A 13,532-nucleotide genomic window follows, 5' to 3' on the forward strand; every position below is an offset into this window, starting at 1 on the left:
TTGAGATCAGCCTGGGCAACATAGAGAGACCCTGTCTGTATTTTTAATTAATTAATTAATTAATTAAAGTTTTTTTAAGCCAGGCGCAGTGGCTCATGCCTGTAATCCTAGCACTTTGGGAGGCTGAGGTGGGTGGATCACCTGAGGTCAGGAGTTCAAGACCAGCCTGGCCATCATGGTGAAACCCCATCTTAAAAAAAAAAGAAAAAAGAAAAAGTTAATTAAAGTGTTTTAAAAAGCTCTCATTGTGAAAGAACATAGCAAAATACCAGAAAAGGAAAAATAAAAACCAATAACTAAGTCAAAATGAGGTGTGGAGTCTGACTGTGTGTCTTTGGGGGCTTCTTCCCGTCTTCCTGGCAGCTCTCAGCGTGGATCGCCCCTGTGCCAGAGCCATGAAGGTGGACTGTCCCTACCCCCTGTCCCAGATCACAGCCCGGGACAACGTGGTGTGGGCGCTGACGGAGCAGAGGGCCCTCCTGTACCGGGAGGGCGTGAGCAGCTTCTGTCCGGAAGGCGAGCAGTGGAAGTGTGACATTGTCAGGTACTGGTGGCCGGAGACTCCTTCAGCATCTTGCTTGTCTTACCCTTCGTTCTTGTCTGCTTGACTCGGCAAGGCACCACAAGGCCGATCCTGGGTGGGCCTTTCCTGGGAGGCAGCACCCGCAGCTTCCATGGCTATAGGCTAATCTTGAATCACCAGAGGTGATTTCTGCAGCATGACCTTAGAGAAACTCTGCTAATTCTGACCAGCAAACTGGACATTGAGTCAGAGCTAAATTTTTTAAAATGCTGCTGTCTGTGCAGCCCTGACCATCATGGCGTCATGAGTCTGTCATGACGGTCTCTACTCAGAACTGCTCGCCACCAGGTAGTTCTGGTTTAGTGTCTGTGATGTCTTAGCTCCAAATGTTTTTTTTATTTTCATGCTAGTCAATTGAAATTGATCTCTAAACTGTAACTTTTTTCTTTTTTTGAGGTGGAGTCTCGCTCTGTAGCCCAGGCTGGAGTACAGTGGTGCGATCTCGGCTCACTGCAAAGTCCGCTTCCCGGATCCCGGTTCAAGCAATTCTACCTCAGCCTCCCAAGTAGCTGGGATTACAGGCACGAGCCACCATGCCCAGCTAATTTTTGTATTTTTTTTTTTTTTTTAAGACGGGGTTTCACCATGTTGATCAGGCTGGTCTTGAACTCCCGACCTCAGGTGATCTGCCTGCCTTGGCCTCCAAAGTGCTTGGATTACAGGCATGAGTCACCATGCCCAGCCTGATTTTTGTATTTTTTAGTAGAGATGGGGTTTCACCATGTTGGCCAGTCTGGTCTTGAACTCCTGGCCTCGTGATCCACCTGCCTCTGTCTCCCAAAGTGCTGGGATTACAGGCGTGAGGCACCATACCCGTTCTTTCTTTTTTTTTTTTTTTGATCTCACTCTGTCACCCGGGCTGGGGTGCAGTGCCATGATCACAACTCACTGTAGCCTTGACCTTCCGGGTTCAGATGATCCTCTCGTCTCAACCTCCTGAGTAGCTGGGACTACAGGTGCACACCACCATGCCCAGCTAATTTTTATATTTATTGTAGAGACAGGTTTTCATCATGTTGCCCAGACTGATCTCGAACTCTTGGGCTCAAGCAGTTCTCCTTCTTCAGCCTCCCATAGTGCTGGGATTACAGGCATGAGCCACTGTGCCTGGCCTGATCTCTGAACTATGATTTAAGCTATTTTTTTACCATTCAAGATGTTATAGAATTGCCATCAGATCATTTTACTAATATGGAAATATTAATAGTCCTTAGAAAAACTAGATTAGGATATTCGTGGTTTGAATCTAGCAACCCAGTAAACTTATAGTGAATACCTATTAAGAGCCAGAATGGTCTGGGCATTGTGACTCACACCTGTAATCCCAGCACTTTGGGAGGCAGAGGCGGGTGAATCACCTGAGGTCAGGAGTTTGAGACCAGCCTGACCAACATGGTGAAACCCTGTCTCCACTAAAAATACAAAAATGAGCTGGCTGTGGTGGTGGGTGCCTGTAGTCCCAGCCACTTGGGAACCTGAGATGGGAGAATTGCTTGATCCGGGGAGGTGGAGACTGCAGTGAGCTGAGATCACACCATTGCACTCCAGCCTGGGCAACAAGAGCAATACTTGGTCTCAAAAAAAAAAAAAAAAAAAAAAAAAGCTAGAATGGTGCTAGGGGCAGGGTGTGCCAAGAGGGCTGAGACTGGCCCTTCTGTCACCAGTTCCAGATCTCATGGGGGGCGCCATGCATGGAAAGACACCCATTAGCATAGATGGCCCTAAACAGGAGCGTGGAGTGTGCAGCCCCGAGGGAACCAAGGACTCCATGCAGCGGTCAGGAAGGCAGCATGGGGAGTGGACCCACAGCTAAGCCTTGAAGCTGATGAGGACTTCCCCATATGGAAGGAGGGAGAGAACGTCTCTAGCAGAGAGGCCAATGTCCGCCTAGGTCCAGCTGCACAGAATAGCCTGGCACATCGGGGGAGTTGACAGTCACTCCCCTGATGAGTCACTCCCCTAGAGAAATGGAGGCACTCAGGGGCCTTGGATTCTTTTTGTCCCTACTCACTTTTTTCTTTGATTATTTTCTCTCGAGAGTTTTCTGGGCCAGGCGCGGTGGCTCAAGCCTGTAATCCCAGCACTTTGGGAGGCCGAGGCGGGTGGATCACGAGGTTGAGAGATCGAGACCATCCTGGTCAACATGGTGAAACCCTGTCTCTACTAAAAATACAAAAAATTAGCTGGGCATGGTGGCACGTGCCTGTAATCCCAGCTACTCAGGAGGCTGAGGCAGGAGAATTGCCTGAACCCAGGAGGCAGAGGTTGCGGTGAGCCGAGATCGCGCCATTGCACTCCAGCCTGGGTAACAAGAGCGAAACTCCGTCTCAAAAAAAAAAAAAAAAAGAAAAAAAAAAGAGTTTTCTGGCCATTCTGGGTCATCATCGGTGTGTCTTTCAGAAGCTGCCACCCATGTGAACCATTTATCTTGCATAGTAATTTAACTCAGACTCAAACTTCCTTCCCTGGCACTTGATGACCTGTTCCAGGGTCACATCTCTTCTCACAGCTATGCCTACACTCTGGGCACTCTGCCTGTGGGTGCTGACCCCCTGTTCTCCTCCTTATTTTCAGTGAAAGGCAAGCTTTAGAACCCATCTGCATAACGCTTGGGGATCAGCAGACTCTCTGGGCCCTGGACATCCGTGGGAACCTGTGGTTCAGAACTGGCATTGTTTCCAAGAAGCCACAAGGAGATGACGACCACTGGTGGCAAGTAGGTGTTCAGCTCCGGGCCACGTGCTGAGCTCTCCTTGACCTTTTCTGCTTCCCCTTTTCTTACCTGTCTCTGTTCCTTAAAGATACTGGATTAAATTTAAAATATTCACGTTTTTATTGTTTGTTTTGAAACAAGATCTCCTTCCGTCACCCAGGCAGAAGTGCAGTGGCGTAATACAGCTCACTGCAATCTTGACTTCCCGGGCTCAGGTGATTCTCTCACCTCAGCCTCCCAAGTAGCTGGGACTATAGGCGTGCACCACCACGCCCAGCTAGTTTTTTGTATTTTTTTGTAGAGACAGGGTTTTGCCATGTTGTCCAGGCTGGTCTCAAACTCCTGAGCCCAAGAGATCCACCCAGACCCAAACCGGGCACAGTGGCTCAAGCTTGTAATCCCAGCAACTTGAGAGGCCAAGGCAGGCAGATCGCTTGAGTCCAGGAGTTCAAGACCAGCCTGGGGAGCATGGTGAAACCCCATCTCTACCAAAAATACAAAAATTGGTTGGGCATGGTGGCACACACCTTTGGTCCCAGCTACTCAGGAGGCTGAGGTGGGAGGATGGTTTGAGCCCAGGAGGCAGAAGTTTCAGTGAGCCAAGATCATACTACCACAATTCAATTTGGGTGACAGAGCTAGACCCTGTCTCAGAAAAAAAAAAAGAGAAAAGAATCCGCCTGCCTCCACCTCCCAAAGTACTGGGATTACAGGCCGAGCCACCACGCCCAGCCAATAGTATTCACTTTTTCTATTTGATGGATTAGCCTCTGCTGTGTTTGAGTATATTAGAAACATCAAGCACTTTCATCATAGGAGATAATTTGCAAAACTCTTTGTATAAATAATGCACTTTATTTTGATATTATTTATAAATTTATTATAGACTAAATAAAGCCAGTGACATCCATTTGAAGACCAAGGTAATAATAATGTTTAATTATGAACAAATGTACTAAGAAAAAAACCCAAACAATAGGTTTGAAAGCCTAACCCAAAATTAAAATTGAGCTATCTCTGCTTATTAAGAAGGCCTCTAAGTAAATGATATTTCAGCAAAGAAAGGGGAATTTTTCCACATGCTTCCAGAAAAGGAAGCACTTTAAGAAACAGGATGAGGATATCCTCAAGCTAACTTTGTGTGATTTGGTCCCAGCAAGAGCACCTAGAATGGATTTCTCTTTTCTTTTTCTTTTCTTTTTTTTCTGAGGCAGGGTCTCACTCTTTTGCCCATACTGGAGTTCGGTGGCGGGTTCACTGTTCACTGTAGCATCCAACTCCTGGGCTGAAGTCATCCTCCCACCTCAGCCTCCCAAGTAGCTGGGGCCACAGGCACATGCCACCATGCCTGGCTAATTATTTTGTTTCTTTTTATTTCTTTTTTACTTTTTTTTTTTTTTTTTTTTTTCTGTGGTGAGATCTTCTGCATCGAATGGCTAATTATTTTGGTAGAGGCAAGGTCTTGGTGTTGACCAGGCTGGTCTTGTACTCCTTGGCTCAAGCAATCCTCCCGCCTTGACCTCCCAAAGCACTGGGATTATAGGCGTGAACTACCACCCTTGACCTACAATGGATTTTCAAAGGAGTGTCTTCTTTCCCATCTTTGGCATTGTTTAGTGTTAGCGTAGCCCCCACAGTCTCCCACTGCGGTAGGTAAGGATTGCACTGATAGTCAATAGCCGTGAAATATTTGATGTTTCTTCTTTTTTTTCTCTTTTTTTTTGTGGTGGAGTCTCGCTCTGTTGCCAGGCTAGAGTGTAGTGGCGCCATCTCAGCTTACTGCAGCCTCCACCTCCCAGGTTCAAGCAATTCTCCTGCCTCAGCCTCCTGAGTAGCTGGGACTACAGGTGTGTGTCACCATGCCCGGCTAATTTTTGTATTTTTAGTAGAGATGGGGTTTCACCACAGATGGTCTCGATCTTTTGACCTTGTGATCCGCCCTCCTCAGCCTCCCAAAGTGCTGGGATTACAGGTGTGAGTCACCATGGCCGGGCCATATTTGGTGTTTTTTAAGTACCTTGTCCCATTGGTTTACGTTGTATTGTCACCTCAGACTTGCTTTGTTGTTTTTTGTTTTTGTTTTTGTTTTGAGACAGAGTTTCGCTCTTGTTACCCAGGCTGGAGTGCAATGGCGCGATCTTGGCTCACTGCAACCTCTGCCTCCTGGGTTCAGGCAATTCTCCTGCCTCAGCCTCCTGAGCAGCTGGGATTACAGGCACGTGTAATCATGCCCAGCTAATTTTTTTTTTTTGTATTTTTAGTAGAGACGAGGTTTCACCAGGATGGTCTCGATCTCTCTTTTTTTTTTTTTTTTTTTTGAGACAGAGTTTCGCCCTTGTTACCCAGGCTGGAGTGCAATGGCGCGATCTCGGCTCACCGCAACCTCCGCCTCCTGGGTTCAGGCAATTCTCCTGCCTCAGCCTCCTGAGTAGCTGGGATTACAGGCACGTGCCACCATGCCCAGCTAATTTTTTGCACTTTTAGTAGAGACGGGGTTTCACCATGTTGACCAGGATGATCTCGATCTCTCGACCTCGTGATCCACCCGCCTCGGCCTCCCAAAGTGCTGGGATTACAGGCTTGAGCCACTGCATCCAGCCTCAGACTTGCTTTGTTGAAGGCTTGTCTTGCATTGACTGTTCGGAGGTCTTTCAGATGAGAATGTAGAAAATGAGTTGTGTTTGCTCTTTGAGATGTGTTGTATATAACATATACATTGTATATAGATATGTCTAATTTAATATACTAGGAAATATTTGATAGTTATGCAAAAAATTTAAAAATTGGCTAGGTGGGCTGGGTGCAGTGGCTCATGCCTGGTATCCCAGCACTTTGGGAGGCTGAGGCGGGCGGATCACGAGGTCAGGAGTTCGAGATCAGCCTGGCCAACATGGTGAAACCCTGTCTCTTCCAAAAAATACAAAAATTAGCTGGGCATGGTGGCACATGCCTATAATCCTAGCTACTTGGGAGGCTGAGACAGGAGAATTGCTTTAACCCGGGAGGCAGAGGTTACAGTGAACTGAGATTGTGTCATTGCACTCCAGCCTGGGTGACAAGAACAAGATTCTGTCTCAAAAAAAAAAAAAAAAAATTGTCTAGGTGTGGTGGCATTCACCTGTATTTGGGAGACTGAGGTGGGAGGATTGCTTGATCCTGGAAATCAAGGCTGAGTATGATTGTGCCACTGCCCTCCAGCCTGGATGTCAGAGCAAGACTGTCTCAGAAAAGATGGCAAAATTATTCTTTCTCACTCTGATTAGAATGAAAGTCTTCTTAGAAGGGGTGTGTGGGGCGGTGATACTTAATCACAAATGTAATACATGCTTGTAAAAGATCCACGTTATATAAAAGTGTCTAAAATGTGAATATATTCTTCCATACTTTAAATCCACCGCTACGAAGGAGCTGGAGTTAGAGTTAGCGGTTTGTTGGCATCCTGTCACGTGTTTTTGGTCCTTCCACAAGTGCACATGTGCACATTTGTGTCTGGATGGTCATCTCATTACTAGAAATGCAGAGGTGAGGGCCTGGGCCGGAACCTTCCCTCAAGGCAGAGAGTCTACGCTGTAGTTGCTCTGACTCAAGGTTTTTGCTTGTCTCCTTCCAGGTGAGCATCACAGACTATGTGGTGTTTGACCAGTGCAGCTTATTTCAGACAATAATCCATGCCACTCACTCGGTGGCCACAGCAGCCCAAGCTCCCGTAGAAAAGGTGGCAGATAAGCTGCGCATGGCATTTTGGTCCCAGCAGCTTCAGTGCCAGCCAAGCCTTCTCGGGGTCAATAACAGCGGCGTCTGGATCTCCTCGGGCAAGAATGAATTCCACGTGGCTAAGGGAAGTCTCATTGGTGGGTGAATTGCTGTATATTTCACACTGGCTTTATAGGCAGCCTCACTTTAAAGCCAGCATTTAAGGAAAGCTTAAAGATCTCAACTTGAAAAGCTAAGTTAGTGCCAGCGGTATGAAGTGTCTAGTGGGGCCCTCTTATGCTTTGTGATCAGTTTCTCTCCTTTTTAAAAAATCTGTCATTCCTAAAACTTGGATCTCTGAGTCTGGAGAGTGTGTTTTCCCTGGAAACCTTTCATGACGTAAGAAAAGCAAATGGAGGTCATTTTTATGTTAACAGTTTCACATTTTATTTTTTATTTATTTATTTATTTTTTTGAGACAGAGTTTCGCTCTTGTTACCCAGGCTGGAGTGCAATGGCACGATCTCGGCTCACCGCAGCCTCCGCCTCCTGGGTTCAGGCAATTCTCCTGTCTCAGCCTCCTGAGTAGCTGGGATTACAGGCACGTGCCACCATGCCCAGCTAATTTTTTGTATTTTTAGTAGAGACTGGGTTTCACTATGTTGACCGGGATGGTCTCAATCTCTTGACCTCGTGATCCACCCGCCTCGGCCTCCCAAAGTGCTGGGATTACAGGCTTGAGCCACCGCGCCCGGCCAGTTTCACATTTTAAATGAAAAAATCCACCTGAACCTAAAGAGCCTAGTGAGAGAGAGTGGACCATTTCCTGGAGGGAAGGTGGTGGCCACTGCTGGAAATGCAGGGCTCTGGCCAGGTCTGTGAGTGTAGACGCTGGTCCATGCATCCTGGGGTTTGTTTCTGTGAGTCAAGCCCTTGCTTTGTGAATTTTCTCCAACTGTCTCCCTGCTGTGTGACCTCCCCACTCCTGGGCTAGATGTGGCTCTGCCTGGCAGCGTTCAGAGGGAAATGAATGGCAGGCTCTGATGGCTCATGTCACTGAATTTAGGGACACTCTAGAATTATCTGGAGAAGGAGTTTGAAGGCCAGCTGTGGTCTAGAACTAGGCCCTGAAGTGGTCTTGTCTGTTTTCTTTCTCTAACACATTCTTCCCGTTTACTCTTTCCAGGCACTTACTGGCATCATGTTGTTCCCCGTGGGACAGCTTCTGCCACAAAATGGGCCTTTGTGTTGGCTTCTGCGGCTCCCACAAAGGAAGGTGGGTCAGTCTTAGCCTCGCTGAGAAATCTAGAGCACAGCTTCACCGTTGGAAAGGTTCAAACCACGATCCAACTGTGGCCTCATTAGTGATGGGGCACGCCTGAGACCAACCATGTAGGGGTGTCACAGGCCCGTAGCCCTTGTTAGCTGAGCCTAGGGCCCTGAAGGGCATAGTCCTGACCAAGAGAGCCGCTGAGAGGGACCGAGCATTGTGAAGACGAGGGAAAGTATCCTTCTGAAGGAAGAGCTCACACTGTGGACACCAGGGCCAGCAACTGGTGACTTCCAGCAGCACATGGCAGGGGCCACAGCTTCTTCAGGCACCTTCCCATCTCCCCTTCAGAGTCATTCTGTTACCTCCCAGCAGCCTCTTTCCATCTTGTTCACAGACTCTGGATCACCTAAGTCCCACATTTGTACCCCATTAGGCAGACCTGCCCACATTCCTGGGCAGAACTTAGTGTCCCTTACAGAGCATGGGGTTTGTGGGGGAGCCAGAGCACGGGAGGGTGGGGAGCTGGCATCTGTGGCCAGGAGAGGCAGTTCCCCCACCCAGTTAGCTGGGAGCCCAGGCAGTCAGAGGACCTCTCTGGGAAGTAGCTGTACCTCCTCCCAGGATTGCACTGAGGATTAAACGCGAAGACGCTGTGAAATCTGTGACTAAGAGGGAATCGTTTGGTTAGTTCAAACCATTAGTCCCACTAGGATGCAGGTCATTGGGTCAGTACAGTAACTTCTTACCAGATTGTTCGGACCACAGTTCTGAAACCTAGAAATCTCTGAAAACAATAAATTATTTCTTGAGTTTGGCATAAATTAATTTGGCAGCCAAACTTGACTGGATCTCACACAGGGCTGCCTCCAGCCTCAGTGGGTCTGTTGGCTGTGACTATACCCGTGTTGCCACAGGGATGTTACCGCGCCTCACTGGGGAGCGCCTGGCCCTCATGGTTGTTTTGTAAACCAGTGGCATACCCATTAGCTAAGGTTTTCAAAAATCCAGAAAAGGTTTGAATTCCAAAACATGTGTGGCTGCAAGTTATAGATAATACTTCAGATAATGTACCATGAGCTTTTAACTGCCCTAAGGATTATTTGCATTTTAAACAGAATCTGTTATACCTAAAGGACTTTTTTTAAATGCTGGAGGGAATGAAAAGACATGATTTTGAGGTAATGATGGAAAGAGAAGCATTTCCAGCTTCCTAAGCCTTCTCCAGCAGGTGGCCTACCCTGCGGCCCCATCACCAGGAGGCCTAGGAGAGCATCTTGGCACCATCCTCCCTAGGAACTGCCAACCCTCCCTCTTGCAGGGCACTGAGTTGATAGCCTTCTCTTCTCGGCAAAATTAACATCCTGTATTAAAAATGCTCTGGTGCCTTTGTTCAAGTGAAAAACTTCCCAGCCCATGAAAATGGGAGGCCAGAACCAGTAAGCCAACATTACGGCCTTCATAAAATCTTCTAAGCCCTGCCTTCTTTCCGTTTCTTTCAAACATCTCAGGCCTGTTTCTTGTTAGTTGTGGTGTTTGCCTCTGACTTCTACTTCTTAAAGTGCTAGACCACTCCTGCCTGCATGGGAACAGGCAGGTGAATGAGCAGCACCACGGCCAGGCTGCCTATGCATTTAGGGTGGGTGGCTCGGTGCAGACAGCTCATGATAACAAACATGATCCCTTTTTGCAGGGAGCTCCCTGTGGTTGTGCCAGAGCAGCAAGGACCTATGCAGCGTCAGCGCCCAGAGTGCACAGTCACGGCCCTCTACAGTGCAGCTGCCTCCCGACGCCGAGATGCGCGCCTACGCCGCCTGCCAGGATGCACTGTGGGCGCTGGATAGCCTCGGCCAGGTGTTCATCAGGACGCTCTCCAAGAGCTGCCCCACGGGCATGCACTGGACCAGGCTGGACCTCTCCCAGCTAGGTACGGCCGTTTCGTGAGTATGCCTGCCGGAGCCCTGACTGCCCTCAGACTGCATCAGAACATGACATCGAACAAAAAGAAAAAAACTGCCCAGCCTGTGTTCAACTTGTGAGAGTTCTGAGAGGTTATTTATAAGTTGCTGGATTTCAGGAGCTCACTTGGCTGCTGCTCCACACTAGACAGGCTCTGGGTTTTGTCCCTTCCCTGCTCCTTAGAGTTTGCAGGGCTGTCAGAACCCCAGGAGGGCGTGTGTTCTCAGGTTAAGGGGCCATTTGCTGAGAGCAGCGTGAAGGATACTGGTGATGCAGCTGCCCCTGTCTGTCTGTCTGAATGTGGGTCATAGCTCTGTAGCCTTAAGAGCTGGAAAGACGGGCGTTCCCTACGACGGGGTCGGCGCCGCATTTGTGCATCTCCTCAGGACAGTGCCTGGCAGAGGAGAGCGGCTCAGCACACAGGTGCCAGCTGTCCTTCAGCTCAGCCAGATCCAGGAGGACCTGCACCCTGAAGCTCCTGCTTTTCTCTGTATCTCCCTTTTTTGGCTACAGAGTAGGCTAAAAAATGTGCTATTTGTAGGCCAGGCACAGTGGCTATAATCCCAGCACTTTGTGGGGCCGAGGTGGGTGGATCAGGAGTTCGAGACCACCTGGCCAACATGTGAAACCCCATCTCTACTAAAAATACAAAAAAAATTAGCTGGGCATGGCAGTGTATGCCTATAGTCCCAGCTACTTGGGAGACCGAGGCAGGACAATTGCCTGAACCTGGGAGGTAGGGGTTGCAGTGAGCCAAGATCACACTATTTATTGCGCTCTAGCCTGGGCAACAGAGTGAGACTCTGTTTCAAAAGAAAGAAAAGAGAGAGAGAGAGAGAGAGAGAGAGGGAGGGAGGGAGGAAGGGATGGAGAGAATGTAGTGCTGTTTGTAAATAATTCATTCATGTTCTAAGAAATAATAAAATAAGCCCACAACATTAGATTTCTCTCTGATAGATTCTTGGTGGATCAGGCAGCATAGGTATGGTTTACCTGAAGGTGGAACTGTGCAGATGGCTCCCCCGGCCCTGGGTGAGCCCTGCGCTTACATCAGAACTGACTCAGCAGGACTGACTCTGGAACTTCCTGGTTATAAGGTTTCCGAGTTTTTAAATTTACAACCAGCATTTGGTTCTATAGTAGACTTGAATTGCGTAAGCATTTAATGTTTGAGAACTGATCCACATGTACTCACCAAGAGGAAAAAAAATGGAGGAGGGGGAGAAACAAAGCAAGAAGAGCACTGGGCACGGTGGCTCACACCTGTAATCCCAGCACTGTGGGAGGCCGAGGCGGGTGGACCACCTGAGGTCAGGGGTTCAAGACCAGCCTGGCCAACATAGTGAAACCCTATCTCTACTAAGGATACAAAAATTAGCTGGGTGTGGTGGCGCACGCCTATAATCCCTGCTACTTGAGAGGCTGAGGCACAACAATCACTTGAACTTAGAAGGCAGAGGTTGCAGTGAGCTGAGATCCATGCCATTGCACTCCAGCCTGGGTGGCAGAGCAAGACTGTCTCAAAAGAAAAAAAACAAAAAAGAAAGCAAGAAGAGAAGGGCTTCTCTGCCTTCTCCCCAAGCTCCTGGCTGCATTGCAGTCTGTATGCTCCCAGCTGACGAAGAGAGCCTCTTGCCACTGTAAAGCAAGTATTGTCCTAGGCCGCCTGGCAGTGGCCGGTGCCCTCAGCCCCAAGGGCTCCTACAGGGTGCTGAGTAGACGTCACCCATTCTTTTGCCTGAAAAGGCCTCTGAACATTAACTCAACTGAAAGAAGCGAGTTCTGTTCCAAGGCTTGGGGTTGTCTGGGTGATGTTTGCTCTTTGTGCTTTGGGCCTCCCCACTGCCTTTTGGACCCACCAGTCACCGTCTGGCTTCTTGAGAACACCCTCCTCTCCATGTCACTGACACTGACTGATCAGACCAGGCTGAGGCTGAGAGAGGCCTGAACTCTGGTGCTGGCTGACCTGCCGCCTGCCCTGGGAAGCCTTTCATTTGTTCAGAGACCCTACTGGTCCTGAGTCTTTCTCCAGCAGCTCCTCCCCAGACTAACTGGAAAATGCTGCTAGTTCCCCCTCTGCGGGTAGAAAGTCTAGCGCATGATGTGTGTTCTCCCTACACCTGAATCCTGAGCACTGTGGGAGGCCGTGTTCACCTGCACTGTTTGGGTGAGAAGCAGGACTGGTTCCCTTACACGGCCCTTGCCAGCCTCTCCAGGAAGGCTCCTGCACTGTGGCAGGCTTCAGAGTGAACAGGCGTCATGCCGGGTTCTGCACTGTTGGAGCCAGCCCTGCCTGGGCCTCCCACCTCCAGCACAGCTCGTGCCCCTTCCTGGCTCAGCTGGCTCAAGTTGTGCAGGTCTCTAAGGTGTGTATTTGGGCTTCACGGGAGGTTTCTCTAGGTGAGAAACCCGGCTTCCATGGGATTGAGTCTCAAGAGTGAGAGGGAAACAGGAACGAGCCTATCCTGAGTCTGGAATGGCCTTGGGCCCTCCGCTGTTCAGCAGATGTTCCTTGAGGGGATGGGTGTGTGAGCGCAGGGATGGCCTGGGGGTCCTGGTTGCTGTGGATGGGCAGGTTTTGGCTAAGCCCCTGTGTTCTGCCTGCAAAATCATTAACAAATCAATGTCAGTATCCAACTGAGCCTGAAATGGATCAGACAGGCAGTGGGTACAAGGAGGTCACAAGCAGAGATGTGGGGACTCATGGCAGAGGCAGGACAGAACTGGGCTGAGGCAGCCTGCCTTTAACTGCAGTTTCCTCTCCTTTCTTTCTTTTTTTTTTTTTTTTTTTCCAGATGGGGTCTCACTCTGTCACCCAGGCTAAATGCACTGGCACGATCTTGGCTCACTACAACATCTGCCTTCCCAGGCTTAAGCAGTCCTCCCACCTCTGCCTCCCAAGTAGCTGGGACCACAGGCATGTGCCACAATGCCAAGCTAATTTTTTTTTTCAAGATGGAGTTTCCTTCCCAGGCTAGAGTACAGTAGCACGATCTCAGCTTACTGCAGCCTGTCTCCCAGGTTCAAGCAGTTCTCCCTGTCTCAACCTCCCAAGTAGCTGAGATTACAGGCGCCTGCCACTATACCTGGCTAATTTCTGTAGTTTTAGTAGAGATGGGGTTTTGCCACATTGGCCAGGCTGGTCTTGAACTCCTGACCTCAAGCGATCCGCCCGCCTCCACCTCCCAAAGTGCTGGGATTATAGGTGTGAGCCACCATGCCTGGGCTCAGCTAACTTTTGTATTTTGGGTAGAGATGGGGTTTCACCATGTTGACCAAGCTAGTCTTAAACTTCCGACCTCAAGTGATCTGCC

At 49.1% G+C, this 13,532-nt stretch overlaps 1 protein-coding gene across 3 annotated transcripts in view; it reads left to right on the forward strand.

Moving 5' to 3' along the window:
• The window catches only part of TECPR2 (tectonin beta-propeller repeat containing 2), a 133,887-nt gene that overhangs the window by 80,521 nt on the left and 39,834 nt on the right, over positions 1-13,532 (forward strand). For all 3 annotated transcript variants that reach the window (XM_003933371.4, XM_010343958.3, XM_074394327.1), the window contains 5 exons: positions 364-544; positions 3,158-3,299; positions 6,907-7,147; positions 8,176-8,265; positions 9,953-10,186. In XM_003933371.4, coding sequence (XP_003933420.3) covers positions 364-544; positions 3,158-3,299; positions 6,907-7,147; positions 8,176-8,265; positions 9,953-10,186 — 888 coding nt within the window. The remainder of the gene's footprint in view (positions 1-363; positions 545-3,157; positions 3,300-6,906; positions 7,148-8,175; positions 8,266-9,952; positions 10,187-13,532) is intronic.

The sequence above is a fragment of the Saimiri boliviensis genome, chromosome 2, assembly GCF_048565385.1.
Source record: "Saimiri boliviensis isolate mSaiBol1 chromosome 2, mSaiBol1.pri, whole genome shotgun sequence".
NCBI classification, from domain to species: Eukaryota; Metazoa; Chordata; class Mammalia; order Primates; family Cebidae; genus Saimiri; species Saimiri boliviensis.